At 51.0% G+C, this 21,466-nt stretch overlaps 1 protein-coding gene across 4 annotated transcripts in view; it reads right to left on the bottom strand.

The window, feature by feature from the left end:
• ABCC1 (ATP binding cassette subfamily C member 1) overlaps nt 1-21,466 on the bottom strand; it is a 139,120-nt gene that overhangs the window by 61,326 nt on the left and 56,328 nt on the right. For all 4 annotated transcript variants that reach the window (XM_027043173.2, XM_027043174.2, XM_053213331.1 and 1 more), the window contains exons 6-11: nt 17,138-17,199; nt 15,042-15,173; nt 6,769-6,999; nt 5,948-6,125; nt 4,037-4,198; nt 265-357 (exon numbers count right to left, since the gene is read on the bottom strand). In XM_027043173.2, coding sequence (XP_026898974.2) covers nt 265-357; nt 4,037-4,198; nt 5,948-6,125; nt 6,769-6,999; nt 15,042-15,173; nt 17,138-17,199 — 858 coding nt within the window. The remainder of the gene's footprint in view (nt 1-264; nt 358-4,036; nt 4,199-5,947; nt 6,126-6,768; nt 7,000-15,041; nt 15,174-17,137; nt 17,200-21,466) is intronic.

Here is a 21,466-nt window from a genome sequence, read left to right as displayed (position 1 = left end):
TGGGAGTTCTCAACCTTGGCTGTCCGTTGTCATCACTCTGGAAGCTTCAAGAACTGATGCCCAGGCCTTATCCATATTAGATGAATAAGAAGCCCGGAAAAAGAGCCCAGGCATCAGCATTTGCGAGAACTCCTCGGGGGATCCCAGCAGGGATGTGAGGCTGAGAACCCCTGGGCCTGGGCAGAAAGAACTCGGCTAAAATCCAAATGGAAAGGCGTCCAGCAAGGGCCTCCGTGTGGGGCCCTATGGAGGCAGACACCCTACCTGGTAGGTCTTGGTTTTCATGGCCATCACGGCGTTGACGGGAACCATGAAGATCATCACAGCCACTCCGGCCAGGACGGAGGGGCCCAGATTCTAAGGACGGAAGAGAACACAGGCCTTCAACACAGGGCTTTCCAGCTGAGCCCCTCCACAGGGACTCCGCAGACCTGGCCCAGGGCATTCAGGACAACTGTGTCACTTTTACCCTGTGACGGGCTGTTAGGAACTTGCAGATTTATTCCTGAGCATCTCTTGGGGTCCCACAACCCCTTTAAGAGCATGCAGGCCCCTTATCTGAAACCCTGGGGTCCAGAGGAGCTTTGCAAATTAGAACTTTAGGAAGGTATCAAGACGTTAAGCAGAAGAGAGTTAACACAGCCAGCCTGGCGCTTTATCTTGTTTAAAGGCCTGCTTTAAAATTTGGCCCCTGGCTGGGATCTGGGAGCTTGGATCTGGGGAGGGTTACCACCATTCTCAGGACTGGTAAGAGGGGCTCACCGGGCCTCAACTCTTTGCACAAACAGTATGGTTTACGCAGAACCCCCCCCCCCCCACCCCCGCTTTGCCTTCTGGGAGTCTGCAAGTTTGTGCCAGGCAGAATCTGCCTATGTGACCAGCCCCCGATAAAAACCCTGGGCATCCGGTCTCTATCAAGCCTCCCTGGCTGGTAACATTTCACACGTTGTCAGAACTTGCTGCTGGGGAACTGAGTGCATCCTGTGTAACTCTGATGGGAGAGGACTCTTGGAAGTCTGGTACCTGCTTCCCCCAGACTCCGCCCCCTGTGCCTTTACCCTCTGCTCATCCTGCTGTACAAATCAGGGCCATGAGTCTTCCTAGCTACTCGTCAGCCTGGCGGGGTCTTGAGGACCGCTGACACCCGCGTGTCCCTACGCGCCCAATGGGGCCCTGGCAGTGCCCTCCATAATCAAATACAGTGATTTTTCCAACATCAAAACCAGAGTATTCACACTGAGAGAAATCATCAAGATCATAAGTACTTCACATCAGTTCAAGTAAGGTTTTGGCACCAAATGAATTAAGGAAAACTTTCAGAGCTTCTGGATTTGGGGATTTGTAGATAAGAGGCGGCAGACTTGTTCTGTTATCACAATTGCAGATAAGGGATCGACAGCCAGATTAAGAGGTCAGGATAAGCCACAGATCTACATCTTGTACCTTCTACACCTAAAAAGAAACAGCTTGAGAAACTGGCCCAGTGCACATGTACTCAGCAGCTACACACAGATGGAGCCAGAGGGTAATGTGATTTTTTTTCCCCCATTCGGCATTTGGAAAACCAGGAGCGTTAGTCTCTTCCAGGTAATCACCCTCAGGGACAACAGTCCTCGTCTCCCCAAAAATGCTGCTGTTGCTCCAGACGGTTTGTGACGTATCTCCGTCCAGGGACGATTAATCCACCTTTGAGAATGAAGGTGATTTCTACCACCCACCTAAAGCATTCAGAATGAACTCTGACAGCAAATAGTAATGAAAAGACACTGGGAAGATCTATATACCATGCACTGTTCTCTGAACATCACCTGCTTTGATTCATTCCTTGGTCCCAACATCCCTGTGATGAGAGGTACCGTTACCATCACCAATTTCCAAAGGAGTGACATCAAGTAACAAGGTCACAAAGCTGACGATGGAAGAGGCAAGGTTTGAACCCAAGCAGTCTGACTCCTGAGTTCACTCCAGCATCGCTATCCTATACAGTGTTTGTGATGGTCAAACAGAAATCCTATTTTCTTTCTTTCTTTTTTAATGTCTTTTTGTTTTTGAGAGAAAAAGACACAGAGAGGGAGCAGGGGAGGGACAGAGAGAGAGGGAAACACGATTTGAAGCAGGCTCCAGGCTCCGAGCTGTCAGCACAGAGACTGACGTGGGGCTCGAACTCACGAACTGTGAGACCAGGACCTGAGCCGAAGTCAGACGCTCAACCAACTGAGCCACCCAGGCACCCCGAGAAATCCTATTTTCTATCTAAACTAGTAACTCCCAACCAGGGAAGAATTTTTCCCAGGACACATGAGGCCATGTCTGGAGACATCTGGGTCTCAAGCGGCATGGGGGTGGCGGTGGGGGTGGGGGTGGGGGTGCGGAGAGAGATTTGTGTTGCTGGTATTTTGTGCAAAGAGGCCAGGGACTCTGCTCGATGATCCTGCAGTCCACAGGCTAGTCCCCCAACACGAAAAAATGATCTGACCCCAAATGTCAATAGCACATTCAGCAACCCTCATCTGAAACAAAACCATTTTCCTCATGCTTTATACACCAGCCCTGAAGGCCAATTCTAAAAGATGTGCTCCAGAAATATTTCACCCAGGGCTGTGCTTTCTGGGGAGGTGGATACCCCAAGATGTAGGCCCAAAAAGACATTTAGATTCTGGTATTTACTTCTAAGTTTCATTACCAGAAACAATTTATAATCCCTCATCTGCTCCATAAACAGACCAAAAAAATGTAAACTATAGTCATATCAACAGATAATTCACTGTGCACCTATTAGGCACCAGGGCCCTGTGGGACTGCAGTCGTGGGAAATAAAAAATAGGACAAGAAGGACACCGAGCCTGTGAGGAACCGACACATTTATCAGGAGAGGAGGGGCTGGTACACTGAGCAGCAAAAGACTATTCCAGAATGTAACATCACAGGAACTCCTATACTAAAGTTAGTGGGTTTAAAAAAAAGAAGAAATTTGTCTCATTGAGAACGAAAAGGAATTCGTGGTGGGGTGCCTGGGTGGCTCAGTCGGTAAAGCGCTAACTTCAACTCAGGTCACCATCTCATGGTTCTTGAGTTCAAGCCCCATGTCGGGCTCTGTGCTGACAGCTCGGAGCCTGCTTCAGATTCTGTGTCTCCCTCCCTCTCTGCCCTCCCCTGCTCACTCTCTTTCTCTCTCTCAAAAATAAAATAAACATTAAAACAATTTAAAGAAAAAACAAGGAATTAGTGGATGTGGCAGTTGCCACAGCCTTAAACGATGGGTAGCACTTCATCCTTAGCAAAGAAAGAGGGAAAGGAATTCCTGGCAGAAGAAAAGGCTCAGAGGTGACAAAGAATAAGGCAGAGGTTAGGCTACGAGCATCTCATCAACTTAAGTGCTCCATGAAAGTCTGGCTGAGGCAAGGAGGAATGCAATATTCTCTTTTCTTGGACATCAGTCTCAGTAAAGAGGATATAAACCTAAAGGGATAGAAGCCATTGAGAACAAAGTCAACTCAAAGGGAAATAGGGCCAAGAAATGATGAGAAGGGTGAGACTGAGTCCTCATGGCACTGCTTGAACTCCTGGATCCATCCATGCCTGAAGCCATACTCTGTACTCTGCACTCTGCAGTTGCATGCACCCACAAAATTCCCTTTATTTGCCTAGATTGTTTTAAAATCCATTTCTCTTCCTTGCAACTCAGAGAATCTTGACCAACACAGTTTAGGACTAGTGAATAAAGGGAATCTGGTTAGTGTTTGGGAGGATACAGTAGGAGACATACGGTGTGTATGTTGTGAGGTTACTAATTACATGCACTGTCAAAAAAAGACAAACGCAAACAACTGTCATGCCACCAAAAAAAAGGGCATAAACCCAGGGACCAAGGGAAGGGATAAGATATCCAGCAATTGTCTAACAGGCCAGAAAGTAAAACGTGAATGACGGCAAGGAATACAGAGGTTCTGCTTACGAACACCCACTCCCTCACCCCCCGCCGCCCGCATGTGGCGGTCCCTCCCTCTGCACCACGCGAATGACGTCAAACACACACCAGCCACAGGAGGTAGAGGGCAAGGACGACCTGCAGAGGGGCTGACCAGATCATGTTGATGTACGTGGCCAGGTCCATGAACCTCTGGGCATCCACGGACATGAGGTTGACGATCTCCCCGACCGTGGAAGACCTTCTGGCTGAATTGGTGATCACCAAGGCCTGCAGGACAAAGGAGAGAGGAAGAAGGTGAGTGAGGCAGGAGACAGCCCGGGGCTCTCCCTCCAGGTCCCTGCAAAGGAAGAAGACAGCTCAAGAGTGGAAAGCCCACTCTCTTTTCTCCTCCCTCGCTGCCTCGTCTGTCCCATCGCAAAGCTCCCGCTGTTACCAAGGACACTCACTGCCTCGCCCTGACTTCTTCAACAGGGAAAGGACCCCAGAGACGGCCTCAACCAGGGCCTCACACGCTTCAGGGTGCACACACATCACCCGCGAAGTTACTTACAGTGTGGTTTCAGATTTGGTAGGACGGCGATGGAACCTGGGGCTATGCATTTCTTACAAGCTCCCAGATGATGCAGATGCCGTTCGTCTGCAGAGAACACTCAAGGAGCAAGGTCAAGGTCAGGGCTTCTCAACTTTGGCATTACTGACATTTGAAGGTCGGTATTTCTCTGTGGGACCAACCTGTGCATTGTGGGGTGTTCACCACATCCCCTAGATGGCCTCTACCCACTAGATGGCCCCACTCCCAGTTAAGAGAACTAAAATTGTCTCCATACATTTTCCAAACATCTCCTGGAAGGATAAAATTATCCTGGTTCTCAAACATGGTTTCACACTATTACCTGGGGAGTTTAAAAAACATTGGTGCCCAGGTCCCACCCAAAATCAGAGATCCTGATTTTGTTTGTCGGTGGTGTAGCCTGGGGACCAGGGGTTTTGGAAGGTCTCCAGGGGAGGCTAACTTACAGACAGGGCTGAGAACCAACGACCAGTCCACAGTTCCTGACTATCTCCTAGGCAGTCTCTTGTCAACCCTGCTCAAGCAGTGTCTTTGCCCCAGAAGCTAAGAAATGAAGGAACCAAGAAATTCCTTTAAAGCCGGATGTACAGGGGCGCCTGGGTGGCTCTGTCGGTTAAGCATCCAAGATCAGCTCGGCTCATGATCTCAGAGTTCCTGGGTTTGAGCCCCGCATCGGGCTCTGTGCTGACACCGCACAGCCTGCTTGGAATTCTCTCTCTCTTCTCTGTCCTTCCCCAACTTGCGCGCACTGTCTCGCTCTCTCTCTCACAATAAATTAATTAAAAAACAAAAACAAAACCAGCTGGCTGTGTACAAATACTATGTATTCCACTATTGAGGGAAAGGACGTCCTGCTCAGTGCAAATGGAGAGTTAGAAGCAGCCCAGAGTATCAACAGCAGAGACAGGATGTGAACCCGGATTTTCCCACGTCAGGTGCCACCTAAGAAATTCAGCTACCCAGGCGCCTAGGTGGCTCAGTCGGTTAAGCGTCCGACCCTGGGTTTTGGCTCAGGTCACAACCTCACTGTTTTGTGAGTTCAAGCTCCGCGTCAGGCTCTGTGCTGACAGTGCGGGGCCTGCTCCAGCTTCTCTCTCTCTGCCCCTCCCCTGCCCACGTTGCTTTGGTCTCTCTCAAAATAAGTAAGTAAACTTAAAAAATTTGAAAAATAACAAGAAATCCAGCTGCCCCTGGCCGACACGGCCCCAAGCAGATGCCCCACACCCACGGCTGAAATCAGCGTTGCTAAGGTCTCGCACCTGATGGGTCAGTCCCCGCCACGTGCGGTCACGGGGGCCACCCTCACGCTGCCGCTCCAGAAGCCGGGCTCGGCATCCCCACGGTGGTCCCGGGAGGGGTGGGGGAGGGGGGTGACCCAGCCAAGCCCCCCCGCACAGGGTCTGGGGCCACGGCCGGGCCCGTGCGCCAGGCCTGGGCTCACCCACCTTCCGGTAGACGGCCCCGATGACGGCCGTCTTGATCCTCATGCCGCTGACGAAGCAGATGTGGAAATACTGGTGCAGCACGAGGGTCTGGAGGCAGGCGCTGATGAACAGCAGCGCCGTGTAGAAGTAGCCCTGCCAGTCCGGGGCCGTCGTATCGTTCACGAAGTTGATGAGCAATCTGCGGGGCGAGGAAAGAATGCCGTGACCGTGACGCACACGGCAGGGACTTCAGCGTCTCGACCGTGTCCGCGGTGGGCGGGGCGGGCGCTATTCCTTAGTGTTATGCTTGGGAAAACAGACCCGGGGCGGTGACGGGGCTGCACGGGTGGCCTGAACCTGCTCCCGACAGCGCGCCCCGCGCCTCCAGTCTCATCACCGGACAGTCACCCAGAGGTGACCAAACAGAGACTGTGAGAGGCGGCGTTAGCAAAGCGGAGAGAAGGGACATGTGGCCCCAAAGAGACAGAAAGAGACAGGTAAACAGAGAGAGCAGAGAAGGGAGCTCCTCTCTGACTTTCTGCTTTCAGGCTGCAGTGCGACACGATCTGGCTCATTCTCTTGTCCTTGGTTTCCACAGATAATCCTCTCTCTTGCCTCTTTCGGCTTCAGGGAAGCCTGGTACGTTTCTGTTCCTTGCAACCAAAGTGGCCTCAGCTTGGATGGTGTTCGAGCAAAGCATGAGGCAAAGCGGGTCAGGGCAGAGAGGCTTGGCTTCAAGCCCACGGGGCCAGGCCACGTGACCCCGAGGCAGAGGTTAGGGTACCGTAAGTGAAAGGTCAAGGACACAAAGACTCATGCAGCGGGCAGGGAAGGGGTCTTACTTTAAGATCTCCGGGCCAGCAAACATCATCAAGTCATGGAGGGCCTTGAATAAGAAGCTCATGAGGAAGTAGGGCCCGAAGGTCTTGTATAACACCTTGAACAGTGACGGCTCCCGGCCCTTCTGAGGGGACTTGACAATCAAAACCTCGGCCTCCTCGTTCACGTCCACCTGGGAGCTCCCTTTCGGCTTGGTGGGATCCTTGGAGGAGTACGCGATCTTCGCCTGCTGCCTGGAACACAAGGAGAGTGGAGCGGTTCTGGGGTCTTCCTCAAACCGGGCCGGCCAGCCGGAGGGAGGGCCAGGGCACCCCACCCCCTCAGGGGGGCCCAGCCAAAGAAAACCAGTCACGGCAGAAAGGCGGCCGAACATGCTGGTTAGGAGTACAGACGCAGGCTCCTGGCCAGCCAGCTCTGTGACTTCGAGGTCAAGTGGCTTCACCATTTGAGGCCTTAGTTTCCTCATCTGCTAAATGGGGACACAAGGACGAGTCTACCCCACAGGGCTGTTGGGAAAATTCAGTGTGTTCATATACGTGAAAGGCACTGAAAAGTGCCAGCCCCACCATAGTGTACAGATTCTATGCAATCTCTGATCAGAATCCCAGTTGACTGACAAGCAGAATCTAAAATTCATATAAAAACTTGAGGGACCGAGGACAGCCAAAACAATCTTTAAAAAGGAAATCAAAATTGGAGAATGCACACTTCCCGATTTCAAAACTTAATCAAGATAGACATAAACACACACACACACACACACACACACACACACACACACACAGAGCCACAGACACACACATTATCAGTGGAACCAGAAATAAACCTGACTGATTTAGGGTATCCACAGTGTCAAGACTGTTCAACGGAAAAAGAATAATCTTTTCAACCGGTGGCACGGAGAAACCAGACAGCCACGCAAAAGAAGGAAGGTGGACCCTCAGTTCATTCCACGTACAAAAATCAACTCGAAATGGGTCAAAAAGACCTAAACACAGAGCTACGACTATAAAAATTCTTAGAAGGAAACATGTGAAAATCTTCATGACCTTGTATTTGGCAATGGATTCTGAAAAATGACACAAAACGCAGAAGCAAAAGAAAAAAAAGATAAACTAGATGTGGTCAAAATTAAACACATCGGGGGTGCCTGGGTGGCTCGGTTGGTTGAGCGTCTGACTCTTGATTTTGGCTCGGGTCATGCTCTCTGGGCCGTGAAATCGAGCTCCACAATGGGCACGGAGCCTGCTTACAATTCTTTCTCTCCCTCTTCCTCTGCCCCTCCCGCGCTCGTGCATGCTCGCTCGTGTGCGCACGCACTCTTTCTCTCCCCCTCTCAAATAAAACATTCAAAAACATGTTGTGCTTCAAAAGACACAATTAGGAAAGTGAAGAGACAACCCACAGAATGAGAGAAAATACTTGCAAAGGGAATATCTGATAAAGGACTTGTAACCAGAGCATGTAAAGAACTCTTACTACACAATAAGGAAAAAAAAACCCAATTTCAAAAAAGACAAAGAAGATACGCAAATGACCATGAATTGCTGCTTGATGTCATTAGTCATCCGGGTAACACAAACCAAAACCACAGTAAAAATATTACTTCACGTCCACTCGGTGGATCATCAGAAAGTCATATAATGCTGAGTGTCTGCAACCATGTGAGAAACTGGAACCCTCACATTCGCCCCGGTGGAGTCCCCTCCTACTCGGAAGAGGACAGAGCAGAAACAGTAGAGTGTGGGCCACTTCCGAGATCAGGTCACGGCAAACACAGTGGCTTCCGTCTTGCCCTCTCTTGCATCATTCACTCTGGGCAAAAGCCAAGTACCACAGGAGGAGGAAATGGGGGAAGATCCCATGGTGAGACGCTGCAAAGAGCCAGCACTGACTTGCCAGCCACATGCAAACTAAAAGCAGGGCCTACGGCCCCAGTCAAGCCTTCAGATGATGTGGCCCCAGCTGACCTGCCGAGCACAACCTCCAGAGACGCTGGGCCGGGACCAGCCTGCTAGCCCACGACTGGATCCTTAACCCAGAGAAGCCGTGTGAGATCGTAAACACTGGCTCTCATCTTCAGCTGCTACGCACGGGGGAATACGTTATGCAGTGAAGAGACACACACCCCAGCTCCCATCTCCCAAATTACAGTCAAGGCAACACATTCCAGTGGCCCAACGTGGGCTCCACCCCGAAATACACGGCGCATCCTCACCCAACCCAACTTTTGTGATTTGCGAACTCCTTCCATGGCGGGAGTACACTGAACAGCGCTCAACTGCAGAGGACTCGCATTTGTCACATCTATGCCACATCTGACCATTTATACCACCTGCCGCTTTCTGCTGGAGACCACAGCCCTCCAACCCGCCCTGGCTGGCTCCCCACCCCCCAACCCCCAGGAAAGGACCAGAAACATGGGAATCTCCTCCATGCTCCTGGGTTGACCAGGCGCGGGTCCTGTCCATCTCCCTCCTGGGATGTGTGCTGACATCCATCCACCCTTTCCATGTGCACGGCCTCTGGCCCATGCAAGCGACCACCCCCCGGGCCTCCTCCCCGCTCGCTCATTTCCTCCCACTCTCATTCCCTGACAACAAGTCCTTCACGGCAGCCAGAGGGACCTTCCTGATAACAGATCATCCCCTGATAGCTTCCACTGCACCCAGAATAAAATCTAAACTCTGGTGAAACTGCCGTAACCAACTACCACAAACTTCGTGGCTTAACGCAATACAAATTTATTGCCTCGTGGTTCAGGGGGGAGGGGGTCAGAAATCTAAAGGGGGCCCACAAGGTGGCCTTCCTTCTAGAGGCTCTAGGGGAGAATCTGTTGCCTGGTCTTTTCCAGCTTCCAGAAGCCACCTAGATTTCTCTGTTTTGTGGCCCCTTCCTCCAATTCAAAGCCAACTACAGACCATCCTCTCTTTCTCTCTCCCTGACATCCTGCCTCCTTTTACAAGGACCCTGGGGATCCTATCAGGCCAAGTCCCTTTGCCGTGTAAGGGTTTGGGGATCAGGACACGGACATCTTTGCAGGGGAGATATATCCCTCCACCAACCCCGTTGTCAATGTCACCACACAAGGTCTTTCCTGCTCCCTTTACTGACCGCCCCCAAAGCTGGGATTCCAGCTAGGAGTTTCAGAATTTTCTTCAGCACACGCAGGCGTCCTTGGCAAGGAAGACAAGAGGGCCAGACAGACAGGAAGGGAGTGGCTCGGCCCTCTCCATTCATTCTCTGCACCACTTCCTAAGCAGGACCTGACCCTGGGCCTGTGTGGGCTGCTGGTGACCCAGGGCTGTTTCCAGTGGCCAAGAGACAGGTGCCAAAGGGTCAGGGAGAAGGTCTTGGGCAGGCAGAAAAGGAGGAAAGCTCAGGCCCGGGTGGGAGAGGTCAAGAACAGTGGGAACGATCAGCTAAGGCCAAGCCAAGAAAGAAAACTATCCAGCAAGAAAAGAGGCCCACAGAGGAAGGAAGCGGGCACTCCAGGAGGGGAGAGGAAGCAAGTAGGGCATCTGTGAGCTCAGGCTGGGAGGGGAAAGGAAAGTTGGAAGGGAAAGGTCTGAGTCAGGAGAAAACTAACTGCCCAGGAGCAGGGGAACCAAAAGGGGTAGAGAGGCTGAAGGCTCAGAAGAAAAAGAGACTTTCTCTGTGGATCAGATTCCAATGTAGGCAGAGATGCCCATCAGTCACTCGTCCACTAATGAACTAAGCACATGGCTCTGGGCCAACCACTGGAGACAGCCCCACAGAGCCTCATGAGAAAAAAGGATTAGCAATCATGACTTCTCAAGACTGTGTAAGGGGTGCTATCACGGGGGGCTTCCCGGAGGTGACGTCAAAGCACAGACACGCAGGATGAGAGAATGGGGAGAAGAGGATGGGCAAGGCCTGGAGCTAAGGATTTGAAATGAGGTTTGACAGCCCTTCCCAGAACACCAAGAACTTCAGGGTAATCTGAACGGGACAGGGAGCAAGCAGCCTCACCAGGGCTGGAATCAGCCAAAGAGCAATGAGGAGCTACAGATGACTTTGTCATTCATCTTCAAGGCTTCAGGAGAGGCCACATCTCAAGCTTAAAACAGTCTCAGCTCAGAGCTCCTGGGTGGCTCAGTCGGTTAAGCATCGGACTTCAGATCAAGCCATGATCTGGCAGTTCGTGAGTTCAAGCCCCATGTCGGGCTCTGTGCTGACCGCTCAGAGCGGATTCTGGGTCTCCCTGTCCCCCCGCTCGTGCTCGCTCACTCTCTCTCAAAAATAAACAGTAAAAGAAAAAAAACAGTCTTAGCTCGATTAAAATTTGCACATTTTCTGGATGTACTCTGAACCTGGTGTTTGACCTGTAATAAATTCCCAATCGAACACAGAAGGGCAGACTACCTACAACCACAGGGAACGGATTTTACAAACCTAACGCACATACCCACTCAGAGGGAACATTACACAGAACAGTAGTTCTGGAAACCACAATGGGCGTGGGAAACACCTGCACAGCCCCTCGAAACTTGCAGCCCAGGCAGGATTTTAAAAGCGTTGTTTACGAATCCAAATGACTCAAGATCTTTCCCCTACTCTCCTACCCTTTTCTAGTTTTCTGTTTCTTGAATGCTTTCGGTTCCTCAAAACCAGAGGTTCTCAAAGAGAGGGTTGTTTTGCAAATTCCACATTCTCGGTCAATGATGGAGCCAGACAGCAGAGCTTCTGTGACGGCCAGAACTTCAGTCCCCCGCCACCCCCCAAAAAAAGATCCCAACAGCAACGCGTGTAGCTTGAAGAGCTTGCCTGAAATGACCTAAGCCCGGAATCTAACTCTGTTTTTAGACATAAATCCATATTGTGTAGTGTTTTGTGGGGTTTTGTTTGCAAATTTAAATATACCTCAAACTTTTTCAGGAACGCAACTATTGTTGACATTAAGGGAACATTGCATTTTGTTCAGAACTTTGCCAAGTGTTGGCCACCACTCTGCAAAACGTCTTCTGTGAGGGTGACTGACAACGGTTCTGGAGATGTGGAGGGAACAGCAGCTGTCACAGAGCATCCTCCACAGTGGGACAAGCGGTGACTGTCCATTCTGTTCTTCCAACGTGCACCTGAGCACTTACTCACCGAAATACATGCCGTCTCACTACAAATCGCTTGTACTTCAGTTTTTCTTTCGTGTTGAGGGAGAGGGGCGCCTGGGTGGCTCTCGTTAAGCATCCTACTTCGGCTCAGGTCATGATCTCCACCCCCGTCGAGCTCTGTGCTGACGGCTCAGAGCCTAGAGCCTGCTTCAAGTTCTATTTCCCTCTCTCTCTATGCCCCTGCCCCCGCTCACACTCTGTCTCTCGCTCTCAAAAATAAACATTAAAAAAATAAAATAAAAAACAAAGTCTAATAAAAGCATTTTGCTAACTTAAAAAATTTTAGATATGTGGGTGGGTTATTTCTACTGATATATTACCTTAAAGTAACTGTATCAGTGTTAGAAAATCTTTTGTTCTCAAGGCAGCAATGAGTCTGAAAGGTTGAGAACCACTTTTCAACATGTGTATGTTGGTGCTTTGTTTTGTTTTTTGTATTTTCTGTTGCATTTCTTTATAAAACAAAGACAACTGAGCAAAATACTCAACCCCATCTTTTTTTAATGTTTTTTTTACATTTACTTTTGAGAGACAGAGACAGAATGTGAGCGCGGGTGGGGGGGCACGGTCAGAGAAAGAGGGAGACACAGAATACGAAGCAGGCTCCAGGCTCCAAGCTGTCAACACAGAGCCTGATGCGTGGCTCAAACCCACGAAACGTGAGATCATGACCTGAGCCGAAATCGGGAGCTCAACCAACTGAGCCACCCAATCTTTAAACACTCTGATTTTTTAATATATTAGCTTTACTGAAGTATAAGTGATGTATGATAAACTCCACACACGGGAGTATACAATTTGGTCAGTTTTGACATGTACGGATACATACAGCTGTGAAACCATCAGCAAAGCCAAGATTGGGAGCACATCCATCACCCCACAAGGTCTGCTGGAGCCCCTCTATAACTTCTCCCTCCCACCTGTATCCTGTTCCCTGGTGAAATGGAGAGGCCTTGCTACAAAAGGCCACACCAAGAAATCCCACCTCAGAATAGGACTCCACTATCGCCCACCACTTCCACAGAGGTTACAGGTGCCAGATCTGGCTTATGCCTCTGGAAGCAGAGCGAGTGACCCATCTGCCAATGACCCAGGGCGTTGAGCCCCCATGCTGAGATCCCCTAATGGCCAAGGGAAGAAGACAGCCAGGGACACCCCTGGGGCGTGGCCCACGATGGAGCCTGAGGCGCCAGCTCTTGCCTCGTCCACCCAGGCAAGATGGGAGCGCCCAGCCTGTGGCCGCACCCACGTAATAAAGACAACTTGGGCAGTTCCACCTGCCCGCCATTTACCCAGGCCTAGGACAGGGCTGGTCGGATGATGCTGAGCCCACTGAACCGTCAGAAAGCCCTCTGAGTACAAAACAGGGGAGGAGGGCACGAAGGGACTTGAGGCACAGCCTCTCCAAACCCCGAGGGTCTGAAAAGACTACACATTAGCAGCAGATACCACATAGGCTGAACGAATCCAGTAAGGGCCAGACCGGCGGTAGACAGAGCTTCCTGTGCAAGCCCGGTCCTCTCTCCGCGGAGCCTCCCTGGCAACCTCTCCCACGCCGTCTCCGGCAACCTGCGCATCACGAAGGACGCCACTGGCCAGGGCTTGCGAGGGAAGCTGGGCCTGAGAACCTTCACGCGGGTCACGGGCACCAGACTCAGCAGGAGCAGGATGTGCAGAAAACACCTCCCGTCTCGCCGTGCTCACCCACGGAGACTCACGCTCAACACGCCTCCCCTAAGAAGACTTCTCCCGTGTCCATGGCCACCACGGACGGGCCACCAGCTCAGAGTCACAAGGTCCTCTGCTGGCGTCCTAGTGGCCAATGGCACCAACGTCCCCAATTCCCACCCACGAGCCCAGCCTGACCCAAGACCTATACGCTGGGTGTTCCAGCAACGGAGTGAGGAACCAGACCTCAAGTCCAGGGTTTCTCTCCGAGAGGGCCAACTGCTCTCGGGCAGATGCAACACACCAGGCTGGCCCCATCGCCTGCCAGCGCAACTCAACGACAGGCCCACCGCATAAAAACCACAGGACTGATAACAGCCGCTTTTTGTTCTGCCCCTACAGCCACCAGCCACTGCCCCCAAGTCACTCACAGCTTCTCAACCGGCTCCTCTGGACCCAGGATGCACAGGGCCAACGACCTACCTTAGTACGACAGCCATTTTTCTTTTCTGTTGACACGTGACGTAATGATGTATCATACAACTGACATGTCTCAGATTTGAGGAAATTAAAGAATGTGCTGGGGAGGCCCGGGCCTGATTCCCAAAATAACCTGAGAACAGAGGCGTCTGGGTGCTCAGTCGGTGGGACGTTCAACTTTCGGCTCAGGTCATGATCTCATGAGTTCAGGCCCTGCGTTGGGCTCCATAATGATGGCTCAGGGCCTGAAGCCTGCTTCAGATTCTGTCTCCGTCTCTCTCTGTCCCCCTCCCACTCACTCTGTCTGTCTGTCTGTCTCTCTCTCAAAAATAAACATAAAAATTAATAAATAACGCAAGAAAAGAGGTCATGCGATGGCATGCAGCTTATGTGGGAGGAGCATCGAAAATCGAGGACGCTATGGATGAACCATAATGCAAACTAGAGACTCGGGGATGACAATGACGTGCCAGGTGTAGGTTCATCCATACACCTGGTCGGGGCTACTGATAATGACAGAAGCTGTGCACGTGCAGGGACAGGGGGTACACAGAACCCTCTGTGCCTTCGGATCGAAAAACTAACGTCTATTTTAGTTTTAAATCCAGCACAGTCAAAAGCACCCTCGATGGGGGCTTCTCTGGCTGAACACCCGCGGAAGTGATGGGCGTGGTGTGTGGAAGGAAAACGCGTGGAACAGCAAGAACACCCAGGAGGCCAGAGGCTGTGAGCGAGGCAGGCAAAGTGGGGCGGCCTCGGGGAGTGCGGCTGGGCACACACCTGCTGAGCCAACAGAACCAATCACTGCTCGATGCACATTTTTCTCTCTTCTTTCCTACTCACACTGCCTTCGCTACAGGTACAACCCTTGCCCATTTTGCAGATGAGCAAAAAGTGGCTCGGAGGAGTAAAGCAGCTTTTGCCCAGGACCATGAAGTCAGCGAGAGGCGGCAGGAAAGGGGTGGTCAGGTCGTCGCAGAGAGGCTCACACTTACCTTCTGGACTTGGCACACTCCTTCTTCCAGTTCTTAACCAAAACGGGCACGACTTGCTCTGAGGTGTCCTCCTTATTCAAGGACCAGAGGTCAGCGCTCTCCAGGGGCTGGCGGTAGCCCCGGACCATCAACCTGGGGCCAAAACACAAGGGGGAGGTGATGACAGTCTGGAGAGGAAGAGGAGGGTGACCCTCGCTGCCGACACCTGCCATGCCAGCCCGCTCTCCATGCCAGGGCGGCCGAGGGCAGTGCACAGCTGGCAAGAGTGGAATATGTATGGCACATACGGGCACATTAAATGATCACTGCTAATTCTGTGAGGCCGCCCAGGGCAAAACGGCCTCATTTTTTAGAGACACAAACTATTTAAGGTAGAGATCATTATAATTGCTCTGATTTGCTTAAAAAATATTTTGGGGGCAGCGGCGGGGGCGGGGGGGGGGGGTGCCTCAGTCAATTAAGTGTGTGACTCGATTTCAGGTCCAGTCATGATCTTGTGGTTCGTGAGATCAAGCCCTGTGTGGGGCTCTATACTATCAGCATGGATCCTGCTTAGGATTCTCTCTCTCTCTCCCCACCCTCTGCCCCTCCCCAGCGCGCTCTCTCTCTCCCTCCCTCTCTCTCTCTCTCTCTCAAAATAAAATAACCTTTAAAAAACTCTTTTAAACATATATATGTTTTAAAATTTTTGTTAATATTTATTTATTTTTGAGAGAGAGACAGAGACTGAGTGCAGGAGGGGCAGAGAGAGAGACACAGAATCCAAAGCAGGTTCCAGGCTCTGAGCCGTCAGCACAGAGCCCAACACGGGGCTCACACTCACAAACCACAAGATCATGACCTGCGCCGAGCTGCATGCCCAACCGACTGAGCCACCCAGGTGCCCCCCCAAAAAAGTATTTTTTAAGGCCAAGTGGCAAAGCATCAATAATTGTCAAATCTGGGTGATGAGTTTATTGAGACTGTTTAGACTAATCTTTCTACGTGTTTGAACACTTGCATAATAAAAAGTAAACCTATCACTGTAACTTGCTACTGTGAATTAATACCAAAGTCGCAGGAAAATCACGTGAATTGCACAAAAAATCCCAGTCTGCCCTCCGCCTGCTTCACCGCTCCTTACATCTTGCCACATCTGCTGAGCCATTCTGGGTCTCTAGCCATAAACACACACGTCCACAAACACACTTCTTTTCTGAGACACTTCGGACTAGGTTGTAGCAGCGTGTATCCCCCTAAGGAAACCCACACGCTGTCACAGAAGCCAAAGCACCGTTACCAAAATCAGAAATTTGAGCGATGATGGCAGAGCCTGCAGTCCACATTCAAATGAATGCTCTGACTCTTGGGGTCGGCTCAGGTCATGATCTCGCGGTCTGTGAGACTGAGCCCCGTGTCGGGCTCTGGGCTCACAGCGAGAAGCCTGCTTGGGATTCTCTGTCTCTCCCTCTCTCTGCCCCTCCCTGGCTTGCTCTCTCGGTCTCTCTCAAAAGAAACAAACTTAAAAGTAAGTAAGTAAAGAAATAAAACATTAAAAAATTTTAAAAAGCTATTTCTTAACAGTATTTTGAAAGCTACTTAATAAAAAAAAAAAAAAGGTATTTGGGAAAAGTTTATAAAGACAAGGAACCATGCTTATCAGAGGGGAAAAGGATTCAAATAATCCCAGGTAAGATGGTGACGACGTGCAGGAAAAACTGTGCCCCAAAAAGGACAAGAGGGGAGCCCATCACACCGCTGTCAGTGGTCGCCTTGGGTGTTTTCTGCTTGTTGATCTACGCGTGTTCTTACATTTCCTACGGAGCACGGGTATTACTTTTCTGCTAGCAAGGGGTCTGAAACAATGGCAACGTTGGTAATTATACCTGACATAAAAAAAAAAAAAAAAAAAAAGGCACCCAAACCTGAAAGCTCAGAGCACAAGGCTTGTAAGGGCCCCACGTGAAGCCGTGTGCAGAGGTGCAAGCCGTTCGTGTTTCACGCAAGTCGAGTCCGTGCATGTGGGTGCAGGGTCAGCACCTGAGACCCGCGCCCCCGGCAGGCACACTCGCACCCAGGGGAAGGGTGAGGGAGGGAGAGCACCAGCCGGGTCTTACCCTGTGATCCACCAGAAGGTGACTCTGGACAGGAAGGAGGCACTGGATTCCGGGCAGGGGTTCTAGCGGAGAGAAAACACAGAGTGGGAGGAAAAGAGAAATGATCCGTCCATCTTCTCATCTAGGCCGGCGCTCGTGACCAGTCTTCCTCTCAAATGACCGGCAGCCACCCTCACGCCAAGGACTGGCACCCCAAAAGGGTTTCCCTCCCGAGCCCCGGCGGGCTTCAGAGAAACACACAACAGCTTCCCACTTTCACCCAGGAAATATTTCCTGAATGACTACTATGTGCAAAGATGGCACAGTGTGCCACATCCCTGTCCCCTCTTAAATCCCCACCGCGACCCAGTGGCTGTGGTGCTGCCCAGGTCCCCCGAAGTTACCCCAGTCATTCATTCACTCATTCATTCAACAAGTATTTTCTGAGCACCTGCTATATGCCTAGCACCATGCACACAAATCTGAGCAGACACAATCCCTGCCCTCAGGAAGCCCACAGTGCACAGGGGTAGTAATAACACCTGCTAACTTCTCTGCGAGCGAGCTGTGTTACAAGTACTTTATGCAAATGATTTCATCTCATCTTTAGAACCAGCCTACCAAGGAGATAAAAGCATCATCCTCGCTTTGGAGATAAAGACACAGAGGAACAGACAGATGGAATGACCTTGCCAGGCAAGTGGTGAAAACAGACTACGAGCCCCTCGCAGCGTCCGGAAAGAGCCATTAATCAAAGGATCTTGTGAGCAGGCACTCAACCACAACTGCAGTGAGGATTGTTTCCTGAAGATAGGTCAGTATTACCGGTGGGATCACTGGTATCTTAGTGAGCTCACGGCAAGGGAGCGGATAAGCGGATGGGGGCTGATCTCTCTGACGAAGGTCAAAGAAGGCATCCCCGAGGTGGGCTCTGAAGAGTAGAGGATGACAAGTAAAGGGGAGAGGCAGGGTAGTCTTGGCAACAAGGGTGTGTGTGCAAAGGCCCCATGGCAGAAGGGAACATAACCCTATTCCAGGAACTAAGAGGGGGCTGACCAGTCTACACTGGAGGCCAAGTAAGGGGTTTGGGTCTTCATCCCAAGGGCAATGGGAAGTCACCGACACAATCCAACAATAATACAAAGAGCAGGAGAGTGATGTCAGCATGGAGCCTCGGTGACCACCAGCAAGGGCCGACTTTCCATTCCAAGCAGATACATGGAGGTCGGCATTCTGAAATACACACTTTGGTGAAGGGCGCTCACCAGGCAAGGATGAGGTCTCTAGCCCTTTTTCAGAGACACAGCACGGGAGAGCCAGGCGAGAACATACGTTGTGCCTTGGTGGTTTTCCATCCAGGCTGCGAGCAATTAAAAAAAAAAAAAAAACACACAAAAAACCTGTACCTGGTCCCCACCTCCCAGAGATTCTGATTAAGCTGGCTGAGGGTGGGACCAGGGCATCAAGTTTTTGTTTGTTTTTAACTCCCAGAGTCTCCTTGGCAAAGGGGTTTGGCAGGAAATATACCAGATAAGCCTGATACCAAGGAAGCTAAATTCGCGTGGAGTTTAAATTTTAAATTAAAAAAAAAAATTTTAATGTTTTATTTAGATTTGACAGAGACAGAGAAAGAGAGGGAGGGAGGGAGAAAGAGCACGCACGGAAACAGGGGAAGGGCAGAGAGAGGGAGACACAGTCCAAAGCAGGCTCCAGGCTCTGAGATGTCACCACAGAGCTCAACGTGGGGCTCGAACGCACAAACCGCGAGATCGTGACCTGAGCTGAAGTCGGACGCTTAACCCACTGAGCCACCGAGGCGCCCAAGACCTGAGAAGCAACCAGAAGTGACTCCTATTAGCCCAAAAAGGGACAGTGCAAGTCACAATCAGGATCCTAAGTAGAACATCCATTTAAACATCACATGTGTTTAAATACACAATCTCACACGGACGCGGGAAAAAAAGCAACTCTCTGGCATCGTGCTTGAAAAGACACAAGTGAAGCAAGCCGTTGTTCTGAGAAGAGAAGATGGGCAGACAACAAGCATTTTCCCACCTTTTCTAAAGGAACTTGCCCACAGGGGAAGTGTCTCTGCATAGAAGTGGTCCAGCTAATATACAAGGAAGGAAGGACAGAACGTTAAGAAGACGTGCCACGTTGCAACCACAATGGGTGACTGGAAAACTTGACGAAATCCAACAATTATTATTAATGCTTTCAGGCCACACAGCAGTAGCAATGGTTTACTGTTTAAAATCCTTCTCTTTCAGGGGCAACCTGTGTGGGTCATTTTGTTAAGCGTCCGACTTCGGCTCAGGTCATGATCGCGCGGTCCGGGGGTTCGAGCCCCGCGTCGGGCTCTGTGCTGACAGCTCAGAGTCCGGAGCCTGCTTCGGATTCTGTGTCTCCCTCTCTCTCTGCCCCTCCCCTGCGTGTGCTCTGTCTCTCTCTCTCTCTCAAAAATAAATAAACGTTAAAAAAATGTGGTTTTTTTTTAACGTTTATTTATTTTTGAGACAGAGAGAGACAGAGCATGAACAGGGGAGGGTCAGAGAGAGGGAGACACAGAATCTGAAACAGGCTCCATGCTCTGAGCTGTCAGCACAGAGCCCGACACGGGGCTCGAACCCACGGACCGCGCGATCATGACCTGAGCCGAAGTCGGCCGCTTAACCGACTGAGCCACCCAGGCGCCCCCCAAAAATGTGTTTTTTAAGAAAATGCAATGAAAGAACTCTTCTCTTTCACCTACTCTCACTGGGGAGAAGGGCAGACAGCCATCCTACCATTTCTACAACCTTGTGTAAGTCAAGTTATTTCAAAATAACAAGTTACTAAATACGTTTAAAGCCCTGCCTTCCAGAGATACACGCTGAAATGTTTACCTACGACGCGGTGCGGGGTGAAGAAAGAGTCCGTGGCAGTTGGTGATACCCTGCTGTCTACGTATGTGCACACGCGGAAGTTTCCATCATGAAAAGCTAGATGAAAAGCTTCCCCAGTGACTCAGACACGCATCCTGGGCTCCACTCCGGGGCCATGGAGTACCAGGAGTTTCCGGGGTGTCCCAGCCCTACCTGTGCCAGTGTCACCTGAGAAGCTCACCGAACACGGTGGGCCAGGGTCCCACCCCAGACCAGCTTAGACCTCGGGCTAGGGCTCTGGCCTCAGATTTTTTTTTTTTAATGCAAATTTTATTTTTGAGAGAGCACAAGCAGGGGAGGGGTGGGGAGGGGGGGTGGTGGGGACAAAGGATCCAAAGCAGGCTCTGTGCTGACAGCAGCCAGCCCAACCCGGGGCTCAAACTCATGACTGTGAGATCATGGCCTGAGCGGAAATCAGACGCTCAACTGACTGAGCCGTCCAGGTGCCCCCTCACAAAAGTTTTAATAAGGAAATCAGACACTGCCGCCTCACAGACCTACGTTCCAGACCAACCTAACACAGAGAAAGTTCCAACTGTGGAACCAGGGTTCAAATCCCAGGGTTGCCATTTTGTACCTGAATGACCTCAGGCAAGTACCTTCACCTGAAAGCCTTAGTTTCTGAATCTGAAAGATGGGAGCAGGTCTTCCGGCTGCTCCGCCTTCCTCACAGGACTGTAAGGAGGGAGAAGTGAACTGTGTCCGTGGGACAGTGTTGTAAGCTGGAACTTTTCCAACCCGGGGTGGCAACACTATTCGTGGAACAGGTGATGGTATTTGCTCTGTGGGCTGGTGGTGAGCGAGTTATCAGGGAATCTCACATGCACTTCAACTGTAGCCCAATTCTGACGCACCGGGAAAAGCCGGGGTTCCGGCAGGGAGCGGGAGGGGGAGGGGCCACAGCTGGCAATGACTCATTTCTTGAGCAAACGTTTAGGGAGGGCCTGCTTATATGCCAGGAGATGGCTACGGGCTGGGGACAGGGCTATGCACGACACAGTGAGGTCCCCACCCAATACCGCGTCCCAGCTTGGGGGGATGAACAGTAAGCAAACCAAGATGCAAATAAATACAGAAGTATAAACACAGAGGGGCGCCAGGCTGGGTGGTTAAGTGTCCGACTTGGGCTCAGGTCATGATCTCACGGTTCATGAGTTCCAGCCCCGTGTCAGGCTCTGTGCTGACAGCTCAAAGCCTGGAGCCTCTTCCAATTCTATGTCTCCGTCTCTTTCTCTCTCTGCTCCTCCCCTGCTTGTGCTCTTAGTCCCAAAAATAAATAAACACTTAAAAAAGGAAAAAGGGTAAACAGAGAGAGCTGCACCAGAGGAAAAAAATGAAGGTCCCAGGAGAGAAGGGGGCCAGGGGGGTTGATTATGTGAGAGGCAACAAAACAGCAAGGAGGTGAGAGAGAGGCTCTGAATCCCAG

This window comes from Acinonyx jubatus, chromosome E3, assembly GCF_027475565.1.
Source record: "Acinonyx jubatus isolate Ajub_Pintada_27869175 chromosome E3, VMU_Ajub_asm_v1.0, whole genome shotgun sequence".
NCBI lineage: Eukaryota > Metazoa > Chordata > Mammalia > Carnivora > Felidae > Acinonyx > Acinonyx jubatus.
The sequence above is the reverse complement of the archived record's forward strand: the minus strand, read 5'-3'. Positions and strand labels throughout refer to the sequence as shown.